The sequence below is a fragment of the Piliocolobus tephrosceles genome, chromosome 12 (assembly GCF_002776525.5).
Source record: "Piliocolobus tephrosceles isolate RC106 chromosome 12, ASM277652v3, whole genome shotgun sequence".
Classification (NCBI taxonomy): domain Eukaryota; kingdom Metazoa; phylum Chordata; class Mammalia; order Primates; family Cercopithecidae; genus Piliocolobus; species Piliocolobus tephrosceles.
The window spans coordinates 18,551,478-18,571,224 of record NC_045445.1 but is presented as its reverse complement, the minus strand read 5'-3'; the positions used below and the strand labels follow the sequence as shown (position 1 = coordinate 18,571,224).

Here is a 19,747-nt window from a genome sequence, read left to right as displayed (position 1 = left end):
AGGATCAAAGTAGACAGCACAGTCTGCCTCTGCTTGAATACACTGAGCCGATGTTTCTTTAGCCGAAGGCAGTGGGCTAGTTTAGACGGCCTTTCATTCCCCGGCAGCGCCTGTGGGTGCGTGTGACCTGGGACAGAGGGGCAAAGGAACCGGGCAGAGCGAGCTTGGGATGCCGCGGCCCCTTTAAGAGCGGCTGCGGCGGCTCGCGCTCCGACGGCTACCCCCGGGCCCCGCCCCTTTCCCGTGAGCCCTCGGGGAGTGGTCCGACCGCGGGCGGCCGCCGGTGAGGTAGGGGCGGGAGGCGGGGGGAGACATGGCTCGGCGCGGCTGGCGGCGGGCACCCCTCCGCCGTGGCGTCGGCGGCGGTCCCCGAGCCCGCAGGCTCATGCGGCCCCTTTGGTTGCTCCTCGCAGTGGGCGTCTTTGACTGGGCAGGGGCTTCGGACGGCGGCGGCGGAGAGGCGAGAGCCATGGACGAGGAGATCGTGTCCGAGAAGCAAGCCGAGGAAAGCCACCGGCAGGACAGCGCCAACCTGCTCATCTTCATCCTGCTGCTCACCCTCACTATTCTCACGATCTGGCTCTTCAAGCACCGCCGGGCCCGCTTCCTGCACGAAACCGGCCTGGCTATGATTTATGGCAAGTGCCCGAACCCTTGTCAGCCCCTTGGCGCTGCCCCTTTCTCTGCCCGCCGGCTGCTTCGCCTCCTCTCCTGGCCCTGCTCGGCCTACGTTCGGCTCCCCTTCCAATTCCTTCCATTTTCTGCCTCGCCTTCCCCCTACCCCGCGTTTCTTTGCCTCACCCCCTTTCCTCTTAAGTCTCGCGCCCCATTTTCTTTGCCTCTCCACACCTTTTTCGCTTCCGACCCCACCCCCTTTTTCCTTCTCACTCCCACCCCCCACCCTTTCCCTGCCTACCAAGCTTGGGACCCGGGGCTGAGGATGGAAAAGGAGTGGGTGCGGTGTCTGGAATTGGGCTGGGGCCTGGGGGAGGGGAGACACCATTGCGATCCATTTCTCTGGGGTGTCAGTTTGTTTAAGGTTCATTGAAACTGCAGTAGTATCTCTACTGCCCAGAATCTGGCGTTCTTTTGGAGCCAGAGTCGACCTTTACTCATCACCTAGCTCCTGCTACGCCCTGTCCTTTCGAGGTTGCAAAGGAAGATCTTATTCCTGTGGAGTCCGAAAAAAAAAACCCGAACGTGAAATAGGCTACAAAAGGCTTAGGGCATTTTTAATGACGTCCTATTTATTGTACTATTCCTCTAATATCTGATATGGATACATACGGTTGACCCTTCCAATTCAGGCGAACAAAAGTGAGGACGAGGAAGAGTTAAGGTCCTTCCAGCAGTGTAGTGTACTATACGATGATCAGGACAGTTCAGACAAACAGTAATTACAAACACTACGCATATGCAGTATGGGTGACTTGCTGTTGGCATGAGGTTATTGACCGATTGTAGAATAAATGGCTTCGGTTCTTGTGTCTCAGTCTGCTTTCTGAGGTTTATTTATTTGTTTTTTGGTGACGAAGCGAGAAGGGTAAATCAAAGTGTGGGCTCAGAGGCGTTTTGAGCTGTGCTGGGGCCTCAAGAGGGGAAAAGAAGATACATATTGCCGACTGTATTAGTCTGACTGTGCGGGTATTGCTGAAGAGATGAGGGCGGACAAACAGTTCTTTCTGTGCAATACATGTGTGAAGATTATCTTCATTTGGAACATTTAAACCGATGAGCTTGTCGAGGTTTGTCTCTCAGACTTGCAGATAGGTAGATGAAGCTTTGGCACAAAAGACATTTCTCCATGCAAACCCCTGCCCCCCAGTAAATCCAGACTTCTGGAATGTGCATCTCTCAAGGGTAGCAAGGAAAGGTAGTTGTGTGTCTCAGGAAAATGCATGAACTCAGGCTTATTTTTCCTTTGTAAGAGAATACAGTTCTGAGCCTGCGTGTAAAATATCTCTGCTCACTAAGATTCCTAGTTTTTAGACATATTAGATGGTTTTTATATTTCATATATTTTACATTTCATTTACAGTGCGCCTTAAGCCAAATTGGCCGATAAGCTATACATTTCTATGTAATTTTCTGCATAACAGTGTGTGATTTACTATCCTCAACAAACATTTATTGATAAACCTTCTATGTATTATGCTCAGAAAATACAAAGAGGTGTAAGATCTTTGCCTTCAAGGAACTTATAGGCAGATCATATAAAGAAAATAATGGCATCTTAAATTTGGTTAAATGCCAAATGAGTATTATCGAGTTAAAGTAATGAACTGATCACAGATACTTCTTTTATAGAGGGACATAGTATGATGTGGTAATTAAAGGTACAAGGCTTTAGACCAGAGGTCAACAATTTTTTTTTTTTTTTTTCTGTAAAAGGCCAGGTAGTAATGATTGTTGACCTTGTGGATACGTAGATCTGTCTCTGTTGCATTTTTTATTTGATTTTTTTTTCTTTTTACAAAGTTTGACAAACATAAAAACTATTCTTAGCTCTCGGGCCATACAAAAACAGACCAAGGGCTGTAGTTTTCCAACCCCTGCTTTAGAATCAGACCTAGATTCCCATCCCACTCTGCCCATAGGTATGTGTGATCTTAGACAAGTCCCTTACTCTCTTTTACCATCATCTATACGTTGGGGATGATGATAGTAGGATTACTGTGAGGAAGACATGTTTTTTCAGACTAGTAACTGACCCTTAAGTAAATGCCCAAGAAATGATAGCTGTGCTATTATTATTATTATTGCTGTTAAAACTGCATTTTCTCAGATTAGGCCCAGAACAACTCTTTTAATTGGTCAGTCTCATAAGTCAAGGGACAAATAACAGTCTTTTTAATAGAATCAAATAGGGGCTTTGAATTGCCCTGAAAATATTTTCTCTTTGGTAGCTGATATCATTAACCTCATCTAACTCTAGGACTGAAGTAGAAAAGAAGGATTACTGATTGCATTTTGTGAGGTTTCTAAGTTAATAAAAAGTGATAGAGTACCTTGGCGTGAATATTTTTTGAAGGAAAAACAAGGGTATCACTCGTGGGCTGTAGAGTACAAGAGCGTTAGTCTGGGAGTCAAATCTGGAGTTGACTTGGTGTTCTTTAGCCTGTCTTATTTTCTCATTGTGGGCAATGGGTGCTGTGGACCAAACAGCCTCCTAACTTAACTCGCAAGTCCAGTTCAAGAATAGATGGGATTGGGTCAAAGTATTTCCTTCCTTCCCTTCCTTCCTTCCTTCCTTCCTTCCTTCCTTCCTTCCTTCCTTCCTTCTTTCCTCCCTCCCTCCCTCCCTCCCTCCCTTCCTTCCTTCCTTCCTTCCTTCCTTCCTTCCTTCCTTTTTTTTGTGGGGGGTCAAAGTATTTTCAATACCATGAAAATTGAAATTTTCTTTTTCTTTTTTTTTCTACTTTTGATAGAGTGTTGCTCTGTTGCCTAGGCTGGAGTGCAGTGGTGGGGTCATAGCTCACTGCAGCCTCAACGTCCTGGGCTTAAGCGATCCTCCCACCTCACCCTTCTGAGTAACTGTAACTACAGGTGTGCACCACCACACCTGGCTAATTTTTTATTTTTATATTTGTGGAGACGCGAGTGTGGGGGGGTCTTCACGTGTTGTCCAGGCTGGTCTCAAGCTCTTGGGCTCAAGCTTTCCTCCCACCTTGGCCTCCCAAAGTGCTGGGATTATAAGTGTGAGCCATCTCGCCTGGCCAGAAATTGAAATTTTCTAGTCCTATTTAATGTCTGTCATTTTTCTTACAGCTCTCACAACATCATGGCTATCTTTATTTTTCAGCATGACTCTGGGGTCAAAATGGAATTCCTAGATCTCTAAGATTCAGCCCACCAGTGATCTTATTCCTGTGATATTGGGTTAGCTATGTAAATCCTGGAAAATGCTATTAAAAATAAGCTTTTCCTTTATCTGAGAAGCATGAGTAAAAACAGTTTAAATTGCCAAAGTAGTCAGTTTCTAGATTGTAATATAGACCAATTGCTCCAGTTACAAACACATAATCACAAAGCACCCACATGTTTTGCTCATTGGGATAGCTTTCTTAAGAAGTTTAAAAGTGAGTCACTGTTAGTAAAAGTTGCCGAGGTAGTTAAAATTTAAGTCTGAAAAGTGATCACTCACTACGGTGTGCTTATAGATGGTGTAAAAAGCAAAATATGGCACAAATATTTGTTTTGCCTTAAGGCATCTGGAGTCTGAGGCTTAACCAATGTGATTCATAAATAAATATTGATTAGATGTCTGTGATGTGTGGGATATGATGAGAAATACATGTCTGAGCCACAGTATCTTCCCACAAAGCACTTAACATCTAATGAGTACGGCTCATACCTTATTTCTCCTCATATCTTTCACAAAACTAATCTGTAGAAATTGTGTCAGTTTTGGTCACACTTAATGCCCTAGTGATGTTCTTCCTATATTTTTCGACTATCAGAGGCTTCAGGTGTGATTGGCTGGAAGAATGGGCTGAAATCCATGAGGAAACCAGTCGCTGCCAACTGGGAGAATCACACATTAGTGGGGCCTTGGGTGATGCTGAATTTTGTATCACTGGGAGAGTTTTCAGCACAGGAGGGTCAGGAATGTGTAGGAGGGGTAGGACCTCTCTGTTTTGTGAAAGATATCTCTTTGTGGTTGTGTTTTTCTGTTTTTGTTTTTGTTTTGAGATGGAGTCTCGCTCTGTCGCCCATGCTGGAATGCAGTGGCGCTATCTGGCTCACTGCAAGCTCCGCCTCCTGGGTTCACACCATTCTCCTGCCTCAGCCTCCAGAGTAGCTGGGACTACAGGAGCCCGCCACCACGCCCAGCTAAATTTTTTGTAATTTTAGTAGATACGGGGTTTCACTGTGTTAGCCAGGATGGTCTCGATCTTCTGACCTCGTGATCCACCCGCCTCGGCCTCCCAAAGTGCTAGGATTACAGGCGTGAGCCACGGCGTCCAGCTGTGGTTGTGTTCTTTGTTGCCTGTTAGTGGTCATTTAAAATTTCATAATATAAATATTTTCTGTGCCTCCCTCTATGTAGGAGGCTAGAAGTTTCTGCTTTAGCCTCTTAACAAAGCACTGTTTTTGTCTCCCTTCACTGAGAATTGCTTTGACTCTCTGACTAGGATTTGGCCTTTTACAGAACCCTTGTTAACTTGATCTGTGAATTTTTTTCAGATAAATCCCAATTTTTCAGATGGCTGGTGCCATAATAAAGGGATCTTGATTTTGTTTCCAACCTAAATAATTATTCTCCATGCTGTTGTTTTATTGACCAAAGTATGTGTTTCAAATTTGCCCAAGTACTGAGCTCTCCTCGGGGTACTCAGTGATGCTTCAGCATAGGTTTGGGCAGACAGTAGAACCAGTGGGCACTCGGGAGGCGGAGGGTGCAGTGAGCCGAGATCACGCCACTGCACTCCAGCCTCGGCAACAGAGTAGGACTCCGTCTCCAAAAAAAAAAAAAAAAAAAAAAAAAAAAAAAAAACCATGGTTGGGCTTGGGGACATGGAAAGAATTTATGCTGCCATTATTAGTATTTGTAGTAGCTTGTCTGTGATTTTTGCATGTAAATATAAGAGGACAGCTTTTACTGAGCCTCTTAATTAGCTCTTGTGGAATAGTAGAGAAAAGAGCTGTTTCTATCTCATACAGGCAGAACGACTGGATCTACAGGCTTTTCTAGGTTATGTCTGTCAAGCAGAGTTGCTATCTAACAGTTTTTAATTTTGTTTTTGGAGGTGAGATATTTTTAAAGGGTGTCTCGTTTATTTTAAATTTGAACCTTTGTTTAAACGTTTTTAAAGTTGGTGTCATTATATTACTGTTCAGGAATTAATCATTACTACTCTAAAAAATATATGTGACTCTAAATTGACTAGAAGGATCACTCCTCTCTACTCCTTCCCTACTTCCTGGGCAACTACTGCCTTTTTTTTTTTTTTTTTGATGGAGTTTTTGCTCCATTGTCCAGGCTGGAGTGCGGTGGCATGGTCTCGGCTCACTGCAACCTCCACCTCCTGGGTTCAAGCAATTCTCCTGCCTCAGCCTCCCAAGTAGCTGGGATTACAGGCGCCCACCACCACATCCAGCTAATTTTTGTATTTTTAGTAGAGACGAGGTTTCACCTTGTTGGCCAGGCTGGTCTCGAACTCTTGACCTCAAGTGATCCACCCGCCTCGGCCTCCCATAGTGCTAGGATTACAGGTGTGAGCCACTGTGCCCGGCTGGCAACTACTGCTCTTATACTTCTTCGTTTCTGCTTCATCACTTCTCACTTGGGTCTGGTTTCCACCCCCACTACTCCACTGAAACTGTTCTTATCGAGGTCACCTATGGTCTCTTTGTTGCTAAACCTAATGGATACTTATAATGCCTGCCTTGCTTGACTTTACTGTAGCATTTGATAGTTTTTATCACTTCCTTCTCAAAAATGAATTTTTTCCCTTTCTTCCTGACTTTGCCACCACTGGTTCCTTTTTTTTTTCTACTCCTGTGGGTTTTCCTTCTCAGACTGCTTCATCAGCTCCTTCTCCTCTAGCAGCCCCTTAATGTTGGCTATTAATAGATCAAACCCCAGATCTATATCATAGTCTTCTTCCCATTTTATTTGCTCCCCTGGCGATCTCATCTACATCTGACTTCAACCATCTTATGACTGCACAGTGTATATCTCCAGTTGAGACCTCCGGCTTTAGCTCCAGATACCATATACTCAACTATGCATGTGTCACAGGTACATCCAACTCAACCTGTCCAAAACCGAACGTAGCCTTTTCCCCTGTAAATCTGTTCATCTGTATATGTTCCTTACCTCATTGAATGGCCTTGCGATCCCCCTCAGTGCTCAGGCCAACTTACCTACCTGGTACCAAGTCAATTAAGGTTCCTCTTAGTCTTTCATCTCCCTTCCTCACAGTCTATTCTACTCAGTCAATAAATCTTACTAAAATACAATACCTTCTTAACATCCTTCTCCCCTCCTGTCAGTACTCTCTTAGGTTAGGACCTAAACTCCTATTGCCTGAATGCCTGCAGTAGCCCTGTATCTAGCCTTTTAGACCCTCTCTAGTCTAGGCCAGTCTTTCTAAAGTAGAAATCTGATATCAAGCCTCTGCTTTCTATGACTTCATTTTACTTTTGGGATAAACTTCAAATTCCCTTCCCCAACAGATAAGATCTTTTATGATTCAACTCCTGCCAATCTTTCAAACCTCAACTCTTGTCACTTTATAAGCCGGCCATACTGAACTCCTTGATTCACTAGACGGGCTGTGTTCTCTCCATCCTTGACTGGATATGTACTACTATTCCCCTGCTTGGAATATACGCATTTCTTCTAGTTTGTTACCTGCCCAGGTGACATCTCCGGAAAGACTTCCCTAATGTCTTACTCCCCCAGGCTTGGGTAGTTGTCTCTTTTCTGTTTTTATAATACCGTGTATGTGTGTGTGTGTGTGTGTGTGTGTGTACGTGTGTGTGTGTATGTATATATATATATAGCATTATGATTGTCCGAGTTTTCCTTGAAGGAGGGACCTTGTTTTCATCTCTGAACCCTGGAGGCCTACCTAGCATAATACACTCATTCATATATTAAAAGAATGGCTGGCTAGTCAAAATGAAAGGCAATAGGAAGGTAAAATGCAGCTAATAGTGGTATACTATGCATCTTGGAGTTAAGGAAAGTTCCAGAAGTTTAGGTTTTATTTATAGTTGAGGTATGTCCATACAATGAAATATCATTTCGCCATAAAAGTAAATGAGGTTCTGATCCATGCTACAACATAGATAAACCTTGAAAATATTATGCTGAGTGAGAGAAGTCAGACACAAAAGGCCATATATTGTAGGAGTTCATTTATATGAAATGTCTAGAAAAGGCAGGTCCATAAAGAAAGAAAGTAGATGACTGGTTGCAGGGACCTTGGATTCGGGCATGGGGGGAATGGAGAGTGACTGCTAGTAGGTGTGAGGTTCTTTTTGGAGGGATGAAAATGTTCTAGAGTTAGATAGTGGTGATTGATATCCAACTTCGTAAATATACTAAAGACCACTGAATTGTACAGTTTAAAAGGATAAACTTTTGATGTTTGAATTAGATATCAGTAAAGCCATTATTAAACAATTACAGTTGATGAATGTGGTTTTATAGGGCTGGGCATGGTGGCTCACGCCTGTAATCCCAGCAGTTTGGGAGGCCGAGGTGGATGGATTACAAGGTCAGGAGTTTGAGACCAGCCTGGCCAACATGGTGAAACCCCATCTCTACTAAAAATACAAAAATTAGCCAGGCGTGGTGGTGTGCGCCTATAATCCCAGCTACTCGGGAGGCTGAGGCAGGAGAATTGATTGGACCCAGGAGGCAGAGGTTGCAGTGAGCTGAGATCATGCCACTGTACTCCAGCCTGGGCAACAGAGCAAGATTCCATCTCAGAAAAAAATAAAAAAATTAGTTTTATAGTACCTAGAACATTGTGCATATTTGAATGTCAGTAGGATGATCCAGGTATAATCTTAGCAATCTGTTGATGTCATAGTGCCAGATTCAGGACTTCTATTCCATGTTTTGATTTTGAAGCAGATAATGTAAAATTAAAATCTGATCTTTTAGAAGTAGAAGAACTCAATCAACCTACAAATATTATTGAGTTTTCAATTTGTTAAATGTGCATTATTTGGCCAACCATGTGCTTTGAGAATAAATTTACGAAGTGCATTGTTTAAGTCTTATAAATTGATGGATGGAGGTGAAAAACACATTTCTTTTTCTTTTTCTGTTTTATTTATTTTTAATTTTTTATTTTTTTGAGACAGAGTGTTTCTTTGTTGCCCAGGCTATAATGAAGTGGCATGATCTCGGCTCACTAGAACTTCTGCCTCCTGGGTGCAAGCAATTCTCACACCTCAGCCTCCTGAGTAGCTGGGATTACAGGCACCCGCCACCACGCCCAGCTGATTTTTTGTGTTTTAGTAGAGATGGGGTTTCACCATGTTTCCTAGTCTGGTCTCGAACCCCTGAGCTCTCAGGCAATCGCCCATCTCAGCCTCCCAAAGTGCTAAGATTGCAGGCATGAGCCACCGCGCCTGGCCAGAAAACACATTTCTAACATGATTGCACTGTCGAGTTGGGACATATTGGAGTATATTCTGTCTACAGATGATGTGAAGATATTTTCTCCTTTTGTTACCTTCCTCATTACTTGTTTGGATATTGATCTAGACATACAGCGATCTGTGCTGCTGTCCTAGGGAATGTTTTTCTCTCCTGTTTCACTGGATTATATGAAGACTGGGCTGTTTGTTGTACGAATTTAGTAATACTTTAAAACGTAACTGCTTTCCATCTAAAAATCAGTTCTCACCTACGGGGAACTACCATAAGAGATTTTCTCTTATTCATAGTTATGTGTGGGGTACAAAAGAAGTGGTCTCTGTTGGCAAGAAGAGCTTATGTCGTTCTTTTTTCCAGGTCTTTTGGTGGGCCTTGTGCTTCGGTATGGCATTCACGTTCCGAGTGATGTAAATAATGTGACCCTGAGCTGTGAAGTGCAGTCAAGTCCAACTACCTTACTGGTAAATGTTAGTGGAAAATTTTATGAGTATACGCTGAAAGGAGAGATTAGTTCACATGAACTCAATAATGTTCAAGATAATGAAATGCTTAGAAAGGTAAGTCCTTAAAGGAAATGTTTGAATCTTTTTTGTGTCTAACTAGCAGCAAAATGATTCAGGAGAAAATAAGTAATGGATTTTTAATGATATTTAAAATAATGAGTCTTTTTAAATGGAGTAAAACCTGAATTAACAAATGTAATAATGTAAGGAAATGGATATGCCTGTGCAACTCATTTTCTGATTGAGGCTAAGTAGTATAACTCTTTTTGTTTCACTCTGGGTTGTTTACAGCTTGTTGTGATAAACGGAGACTGGGATTGAGTTAAGCAGAATTTATAAGCGTTTCTTTCCATTTGCAGATGGTCCTTATAGTTTTCTTTTTCTTTTTATTTATTTGTTTTATTTTTTCTGAGATGGAGTCTCACTCTGTCACCCAGGCTAGAGTGCAGTGGTGTGGCTCACTGCAGCGTCCGCCTCCTGGGTTCAAGCACTTCTCCTGCCTCAGCCTCCCAAGTAGCTGGGATGACAGGTGCCTACCACCACGCCCGGCTAATTTTTGTATTTTTTAGTAGAGACGGGGTTCTACCAAGTTGGCCAGGCTGGTCTCCAACTCCTGACCTCAAGTGATTCCCCCACCTCGGCCTCCCAAAGTGCTGGGATTACAGGTGTGAGCCACTGTGCCCAGCCGATCCTTATAGTTTTATAGTACTTCAGCACATTGGCTTTATCTGATAATACCTAAAATATTCTATTAATATTTCTTTCAGTTCTTTCTTGCCTTGCTTGTATTCTATACTGATCACAATTTAATATTTCTTTGATTCACAATCTGACACAACTTCAGGGGCCCTAAGTGTGAGTCTGAGTTATTGTACCATGCTGTGCATAAAGCTTTATGTTAGAGTTTGGGTTGCAGTTGTACTGGCTCCCAGCCTTCCCTGGAGCTGCTTTCTCCTGTCTCCCTCATAGGTTTATCATGATATTTCTCAGTGCCACTTTGCTCATATCTCTTTGTTTTCTCCTGCCCTTTGCTGTTTGCCTTCACTTCTGTCTGCTACACTGGCAGGATGACTTTTTTTTTTTTTTTTTTTTGACATAGGGTTTTACTCTGTCACCCAGGCTGGAGTGTAGTGGCACGATCTCAGCTCTCTGCAACCCCTGCCTCCCAGGCTCAGGCGACTCTCCAGCCTCAGCCTCCTTAGTAACTCAGACTACAAGCACATGCCACCATACCCAACTAATTTTTGTATTTTTAGTAGAGCTGGGGTTTAACCATGTTGTCTAGGCTCATCTCAAACTCCTGGGCTCAGGCGAACCACCCACCTCAGCCTCCCAAAGTGCTAGGAGTACAGGCTGGACTTGACTTTTATAGCTACTTGGTTGTGTTTCTGACCATATTTAATGCTTTTAAAATTTCATATGAACTTGAGGTTTACCTTGCAGCAAGAGTTCTTTCCACCTGTGGAAAATTCCAATTCCTTACAAGTTTTAGTAAATGAAGTTTTAGCATGGGTTTGTGTGTAGCTCCTTTGTGTTCATGTCACATTCTGCTGCAGCCTTATGAACAGAGGGGGGCATTTACATTTTTATGGTGACTAGGTCTTACAATGAGTGGACTATCGGAAGTAGAAATCTGAGCTGTACAGAAACTTTCTACTACAATATTATACACCTTTAGAGATGTTATCTATGTAAGAAATCTGTTTCTTTTTGCCAACAATAATACTGTACTCTTAAGTTTTATATTACCAGTTTGTGGTTTCATTCATTCATTCATTTATTTTTGGGACGGAGTTTCGCTCTTGTTGCCCGAGCTGGAGTGCAGTGGCACGATTGCGACTCCTCTGCCTCCCAGGTTCAAGCATTTCTCCTGTCTCAGCCTCCCGAGTAGCGGGGATTACAGGCATGCACCACCATACCTGGCTAATTTTATATTTTTAATAGAGATGGGGTTTTGCCGTGTCGGTCAGGCAGGTCTCGAACTCCTGACCTCAAGTGATCCACCTGCCTCGGCCTCCCAAAGTGCTGGGATTACAGGCGTGGGCCACTGCACCCAGCCAGGTTTCTTTTATTTAAAGCAAAAATAATGTTCATGCTTTCTCTTATTTATTTATTTATTTGTTTATTTTTTGAGACAAAGTCTCACTCTTTTGCCCAGGCTGAAGTGCACTGGCACGATCTTGGCTCACTACAGTCTCTGCCTCCCGAGTTCAAGTGATTCTCCTGCCTCAGCCTCCTGAGTAGCTGGGATTACAGGCACGTGCCACTACACCCAGCTAATTTTTGTATTTTTAGTAGAGATGGGGTTTCACCATGTTGGCTAGGCTGGTCTTGAACTCCTGACTTCAGGTGATCCACCCACCTCGGCCTCCCAAAGTGCACAGGTGTGAGCCACTGCGCCTGGCCCTATTTTTAACTTTTTGTTTGTTTTTTAACTGGAGTCTTGCTCTGTCACCCAGGCTGGAGTGCGGTGGTGCAATCTCAGCTCACTATAGCCTCTGCCTCCCAGGTTCAAGCAATTCTCCTGCCTCGGCCTCCTGAAACATTTTTTAATCACATAGTATTTTAATACACCTTCCACAGATAGGCCTTAACTGATTGTTCCAATGCTATCTCCTGGTCGTTTGGTTGAGAAGTAGAACAGAAGCTATCCTATATGAAATCTTTTAAAGTTAACACAGTAATGTTCTTGCCTTTGACTAGTTTAACATTTAGTATTTTTTCTTTTTGATTATTTGATAATGGAATATGAGGTCTTCTAGGGAATTGATCTAAAAGAACTCTTTATTTTAACAGGTTACTTTTGATCCAGAAGTATTTTTCAACATATTACTTCCTCCTATCATATTTTATGCAGGTTATAGCCTGAAAAGGGTAAGTCCTTTTGTCTTTCATATACTTTGAATAATCTGAAACTCTGTGGGCTTTGTAATATTTGACACTTCAGAAATGGGCTGTTCTTTCCAGATTCCCTCCTTTCTCCTCTCCATACCCTTTTTAGATGTTAAAATTTATACCTGTACAAGAATGCTTTCTCTTATTTATCCTAGTGAATAATGCATTTAATCCTAGCGAATAATGCATTTACTATTAGCGTAGCATAGAAAACCTTTTCTTTTTCAAATAACTGGTAAGTATTCTAACAGTGTAACTTTTTTTATTTTTTTTGTCAGAGACATTTTTTTCGAAATCTCGGGTCTATCCTAGCATACGCTTTTCTTGGAACAGCAATTTCTTGTTTCGTTATTGGGTAAGTATTTGAAGCTTAAAATACTTTGTAGCCTTCAAATTATAATTTTAAAATCATATATTTTTGATTTATGCAGTGTTATATTCCTGACTGAGTCTAAAGACTTTTGCAGTATTCCCATAGGTAATAAGTTATTTGAATTTTCCTTAAGACCAAAGTATTACCATATTTCAATGACATGAATTAAATTTGGGATTAGTCACAAATTACTACAGTAAACCCATCTTCTTATTCTTACTTTATCCTAATTTTTTTAACAGTTGATATTTTTTTCTAAAGTAGGACTGTGTTTATTGAACAGGTCAATAATGTATGGCTGTGTAATGCTGATGAAGGTAACGGGACAACTTGCAGGAGATTTTTACTTTACAGATTGCCTACTGTTTGGTGCCATTGTATCAGCAACTGATCCAGGTATGTTTTGTATGAGTGGAGTTTACATACTTGAGGTACATTGTTTTGCAGTCAAATACATGTGGGTTTTTCTTTCTTTGAGGTGTAGAATTCATGATTAGGTACTTCCTTAGTACTATACTTTCTAATTGTGGAGGAAAAAACAAAATTCATGATTCCTTTTGGCTTCGGCACAAATTTGTTTTCCTTTTACTTTTTTTGTTTTTATTACATTTGCCTATTACTGGTCCACAAGTTGATGCTGTTTCAACAAGGACTGTAAGGTACTTTCTTCAGAAATTCATGTTGGTCTTTATCCCTAGTGATTGGGTATAGAAGAAGATGAACTAGATTATAGATTAGTTTAAATGGGTAGTAATTATATGTTTCCTTTCAAGCTTTTAGAAAACCAGTTCCCTAAAAATCTTTCTGTTTCTATTCAGCTGTATGCATTTAACAGTAAGAAAAAATATTTAAAAATGATTGTTAGAAGGCAGTTGTGCTAATACAGGTTTGATTTGGAGTCATTGGAGGACTTTAATATACATTAAAGAATTGTTTTTATAAAATTGGCTTTATGATTATACAGTTGTTTGTTTAATATTAACACAACTTGTTCCCCTGTACTTTTAGTGTCAGATCTTCTAAAAGTTGTGTTCCAGAATGATTTTAATTGTACTGAGTTAGGTTTTAGTTTTCCTAATAGAGTATTGGTAAACTTAACAGCTACATTCAAAGTAGGAATTTGGAGAAGATACAGAATGGAAAGGTTAGGGTAGGAACATAGACTGATGTTTTTGAACTAAGGATGGAAGTTTTCTTCTAGCATGCATTAAGACTCGTTGAGTTCATTTTGTTTTGCTTTTTAACCTTGTAAGTTAATCATCTTTAATTGTCATCCAGCACAATTAAAGGTAGAATCCTAAGGTTATCTCTGAATTCCTGTGTTGACTCTGATAACACAGGGCTTTGTGGGGAGAAAAATGTGTTCAATACTCTATGAGAGATATTTTGGCTGGGCACAGTGGCTCGTGCGTATAAATGCCAGTGCTTTGGGAGGCCAAGGCGGTAGGATCACTTGAGGCTATGAGTTCGAGACCAGCCTAGGCAACACAGTGACACCCTGTCTCTACAAAAAAAAGAAAAAAAAAAATAGCTGAGCATGGGAGTGCATGCCTGTAGTCCTAGCTAGTTGGGAGGCTGAGGTGGGAGGACCACTTGAGCCTAGGAGTTTGAGGCTGCAGTGAGCTGCAATGAGGCTGCAGTCTCACTCTGCCTGGGCGACAAGAGCAAGAACCTGTCTCCAAAAAAAAAAAAAAAAGATTAGTTAGAGGGCCATTTTAGAGAATTTGTGTAGTTTAGCATTTTTAAAACTGGAAATTAAATTGCTTCCTTAAAGACCACCAAGGCTGTCCTCTCATTGTTTGTAGCTACTCCCATTATCAACATGAAGGTAGGATGGTTTTTGCAAGGAGCCAGTGGTCTCTGGTTTCTGTGTCCTTTCATTATAAGCAAGCTTTTCAACTTTTCAAATCCTATGAGAAATCTGAGTCCCATTGGCTTGGCTACATTATTTCAACTTTCTTGTTTTGTTTGGTAGGACTATTGCCTGAATAGCCCAAGCAAATATCTTTTACTTATATAAAGTTGAACTGTTATTTTTTTCTGAATTATGTAGGCACTTGCCCCATTTCTATTATTTTGCCATAGTTAACTTGCTCTTAGGTGGGTGAGGTATGGGTTTCTTTAAGAAATTCTGCACTATTGCTCTACTCTCCTTCTCCCTTCTCTTAGTGAGCTTTGGTATCAGTATATTCCAGCTGCAATGCTTTGTAGTAGAAACTAGAACTTTTAAAATGTACTGGACATGGTGGCTCATGTCTTTAATCCCAGTGACTCAGGAGACTGAGTCAGGAGGATCACTTGAACCTAGGGGTTTGAGGCAGCAGTGGACTGTGATTGTGCCACCGCACTCCAGCCTGAGTGACAAAGCAAGACCCTGTCTCTTAAAAAAAATTAAATAAATAAAATGCAGGTTTCTTTTTTTTATGATTGGCATTTGAAAAGGCTCTCTCGGCCGGGCGCGGTGGCTCACGCCTATAATCCCAGCACTTTGGGAGGCTGAGACGGGTGGATCACGAGGTCAGGAGATCGAGACCGTCCTGACTAACTCGGTGAAACCCTTTCTCTACTAAAAATACAAAAAATTAGCCGGGCGTTGTGGCAGGCACCTGTAGTCCCAGCTGCTCGGGAGGCTGAGGCAGGAGAATGGCGTGAACCTGGGAGGCGGAGGTTGCAGTGAGCCGAGATTGTGCCACTGCACTTCAGGCTGGGCAACAGAGCAAGACTCTGTCTCAAAAAAAAAAAAAAAAAAAAAAAAAAGGGCAAAAAAAGGCTCGCTCACCTCTGGTTATATTAATCTTTCATGTCCGCTTGGGTTTCTTTAGTAACTGAGCTATGTGACTTAGTAATTAAAGTTATAACTTCAATCTCATCTGATTTTCTGAGATTTCTCACATAATTGCTTTCCTAAAAGGAGGATTTATTGTTTTTCTTCTTAAGCTGGAGTATCCTCATAGTTGGCTTCTTACTAAGACAAATACAGCAGCTGTAATTCTGGCCATAAATTTTACCCCAACCAAAAACTAAACCTATGTTTTCATTTCCTACTGTCTTTGCTAAACCTTTGTGCTTACAATTTGTAAGTCAAGTACAAATGAGTTGTAAGGCCCAAAGAAACACAGGTTGCAACATTAGATTCTTTTCATAATCTTCTTCTTCATTAAAAATTAATGACTACATGGTCTATAAGAAATTCTGAGTATATTCTTTGTAAGATCGAGGAAGGTGGGAAAGAAATGTACAAGACATGATTATTAACATCTGCATGAAGAATGTAGGTCAACTCAGTTCTTCAAGTTTACTTTCAGCCATTTTTAAGAGAGAGAGGAGAAGTTTGTGCAGGTGCACAATTAGAAAGAAAAGTATTTACATAAAATTACAGGATCTTTAATATGGTAAGATAATGTTTATTACGATTGAATTCTAGGAGGAAGAAACGAATTTCTAAATAACTCTTATAGTCATCTACTGAGGAGAATATGTTATACTTGTAATGTCTAAGTATTCCTCTGACTCTTTTTACTTGCTAGTGACTGTTCTTGCTATATTCCACGAGCTTCAAGTTGATGTTGAACTCTATGCACTTCTTTTTGGTGAAAGTGTCCTCAATGATGCTGTTGCCATAGTGCTGTCCTCGTAAGTGTTTGTTTTCTTATTATATTCTGAATATTAAGTGTGAGGGTACTAGGAACTGAAAGTCACGTATTGAATAAAGTACATTATGAATGGAAACATTTGGAAGAATGAGGCATTTTTTACCCTCTTGAAGAAATCCATATTTTATAGATAAATTGGAAAATACAAGGAAGAAAAAAATATGTACTGCCACCACCTAAAGACAATTACTGTAAACATTCTAGAACATTTCCCTTTTCTATGTATGATATTGTTACATAGTTGTGATTGTAGTGTCTATATAATTTTGTATTCGGTTTTAACATTACAACATGAGCATTTTATTTTTTAAATTAGATTTAATATTTTCTTTTCTTTTTCTTTTTTTTTTTTTGGAAATAAGAGTCTCACTCTGTCATACAGGCTGGAATGCAGTGGCGTGATCTGGGCTCAGTGCAACCTCGGCCTCCCAGGTTCAAGTGATTCTCATGCCTCAGCCTCCTGAGTAGCTGGGATTACAGGCGCCCGCCACCATGCCCGGCTAATTTTTGTATTTTAGTAGAGACGAGATTTCACCATGTTGCTCATGGTGAAATGAGGTCTTCTCCTGACCTCAGGTGATCCACCTACCTCGATCTCCCAAAGTGCTGGGATTACAGGCGTGAGCCACTGTGTGCCCGGCCTTAATTTTTTCTGAATACATAATATATTCACGTGGCTCATAAATCAAAACCACGTAAAAAGTTACACACAGAAAATTTATACTCTTACATCTGTCCTCATTCACCTGTCCCCCTACTTTTTTTTTTTTTTTTGAGGTGAAGTCTTGCTCTTGTTCCCCAGGCTGGAGTGCGATGGCACGGACTCGGCTCGCTGCAACCTCTGCCTCCTGGGTTCAAGTGATTCTTCTGCCTCAGCCTCCTGAGTAGCTGGGTCCTGCCACCACACCCAGCTAATTTTTGTATTTTTAGTAGAGACAGGGTTTCACCACGTTGGCCAGTCTGGTCTTGAACTCCCGACCTCAGATGATCTGCCCGCCTCAGCCTCCCAAAGTGCTGAGATTACAGGTGTGAGCCACCATGCCCGGCCTAGATAACCATTTTTATTAGTGTCTTACCTATCTTAGTATTTCTTTATTCAAATGCAGGCACAACTGTGAATAAATAGTCTCGTTTACCTCTCATTTCTTATTTTTAAAGTCACATACTGTCTATCTTCTGGAGAACTTTGCATATCAGAAGAGTGAGTATTCTCATTCTTTGCAGCTATATAGTATTCTGTGTGTGAACTGCATTATTGTTTATTTGCTCAGTTTCCTATTGCAGCACATTTGAAGGGTTTTTAATCCTTTGCTGTTCCAAACGGTGCTGCAGTGATTAACCTTGAACTTACCTTGTTTTATACATGCATAGGTATATTGGTAGGCTGAATGCCCCAAAGTGAGATTGATAGGTAGAATAAAGGGTAAAAGCCATTTGTAATTTTGTTCGACATTATTAAGTTGCTCATCAAAGGAATTGTAGCACTTTGCACTTTCACCATTAAATTACTGGTCTGTTTCCTCACAGTTTTGCCAGCAGAATATTTGTCAAACTTTTATATTTTTGCCAACTTGATAATTGAGAAATACCTCATTGTAGCTTAATTTGTGTTTCTCTTATTTGACATAATCACTTCAAAGCATTTTAATCTCTAGAAGTGTTAATATATATTATAGATATGTAATTATATATTACTTATAACAATTTAATTGCAGACAATTTTGACTGAGCAATATTTTTTATCTAATTATAGAAAATATTATATATGTTACTATAAGGTGTTTGCAGGTTGAAGAATGAGTCTGAACCTCTGAGGAATTCAGTCCTGCCTCCCTACCCTTTTTTTTTTTTTTTTTTTTGAGACGGAGCTTTGCTCTGTCACCCAGTCTGGAGTGCAGTGGCACAATATTGGCTCACTGCAACCTCCACCTCCCAGGTTCAAGCAATTCTCCTGCCTCAGCCTCCTGAGTAGCTGGGACTACAGGCATGCACCACCACACCTGGCTAATTTTTGTATATTTAGTAGAGACAGGGTTTCACCGTGTTGACCAGGCTGGTTTCGAACTCCTGACCTCAGGTGATCCACCTGCCTCGGCCTCCCCAAGTGCTGGGATTACAGGTGTGAGCCACCATGCCTGGCCCCTGCCTACCTACTCTTATTAGGCAAATATCTAACTCTATAGGCAGTTGCCTTTACTTCATACCAGAACTTTCTGTGAGAGAGAAGTAAGAGCCCTTCACATTTTCTCTTTATTTTTATTTCTCTCCTTAATTTCCACTTTGTTAGTTATGAAAGAGTAAAACATCACTGGCTCTGTTTTGCATAGCCTGATTGTCTTCTGCAAAGTTGGAAATTATTATTTCTGAGATGTAACATTAATCCCTTAAATGCTATGTATGAAGATATACAAAAGGCCATATCCTTTTTTGTGAATGCAGTATATGTAAATATTACCCCCTCCCCCCCATATTTATTGCCAGATATTTTGCAGCTGTCTGCAACTAATATAAATTTAACTTGAGAAATAAAACCTAAAGGCTGTAACTCATATTGATACTGAACTTTAGCACCTTCAGTGATGATAGGTGCAGAATAAGAGTTTTATATTATTTGAAGTAAGGGAAAAATGGATAGTGTGGTTATAAGAAAATGTTATAAAAAATGGAGCAACAAAGATTGTTGAAGCTTCCAGTACGTAGGTACATGAGCGATTACCAGCAGTAAAAAGTGAAGACAGTAGGTACAGGCAGTCACTTTTAGCATCGATTCCCTATCCTAGACAACTATTCCACTGTTCAATCATTTTACTAGTAACTGTTGTCTTGTCATTGCCCTAATGGCCTAATGGATTAAGAGTTAGAAAATCTCTGTTCTGTTCTTATCTTTAAATGATGTGCCCTGTGCCTTAGTTTTTTCCTGTTAATAAAATAACCTATTTCCTGCATTTTTAGGAACAGTTGATTAGTGTTAGCGGAAAAGATAAAAACCCTCATTGAAAGATTTTGAGTTTGGGGTTATAAATAACCTATTTCCTGCAACGTCAGGAATAGTTGATTAGTGTGAAAGGGGGCAAAACGTCATTGAAAGATTTTAAGCTCGGAGGTGTACATACCAATGTTGGTGAAGAATAAATGCTAAAAAGAGAGAGCCAGCTGGGTACAGTGGCTCACACCTGTAATCCCAGCACTTTGGGAGACC

The 19,747-nt window shown here is 41.0% G+C and overlaps 1 protein-coding gene across 5 annotated transcripts in view; it reads left to right on the top strand.

Annotated features, from left to right (window-relative positions):
- Positions 1-237: 237 nt before the first annotated feature.
- The window catches only part of SLC9A6 (solute carrier family 9 member A6), a 63,306-nt gene continuing 43,796 nt past the window's right edge, over positions 238-19,747 (top strand). For 2 of the 5 annotated variants that reach the window (XM_023198835.2, XM_023198833.1), the window contains exons 1-7: positions 244-288; positions 414-638; positions 9,482-9,681; positions 12,424-12,501; positions 12,801-12,877; positions 13,179-13,291; positions 16,423-16,528. In XM_023198835.2, the coding sequence (XP_023054603.1) occupies positions 470-638; positions 9,482-9,681; positions 12,424-12,501; positions 12,801-12,877; positions 13,179-13,291; positions 16,423-16,528 (743 nt within the window). In that variant the 5' untranslated portion in view covers positions 244-288; positions 414-469. Of the gene's footprint in view, positions 639-9,481; positions 9,682-12,423; positions 12,502-12,800; positions 12,878-13,178; positions 13,292-16,422; positions 16,529-19,747 lie in introns of all 5 variants that reach the window. The other 3 variants (XM_023198832.2, XM_023198831.1, XM_023198834.1) reach the window with 2 other exon arrangements.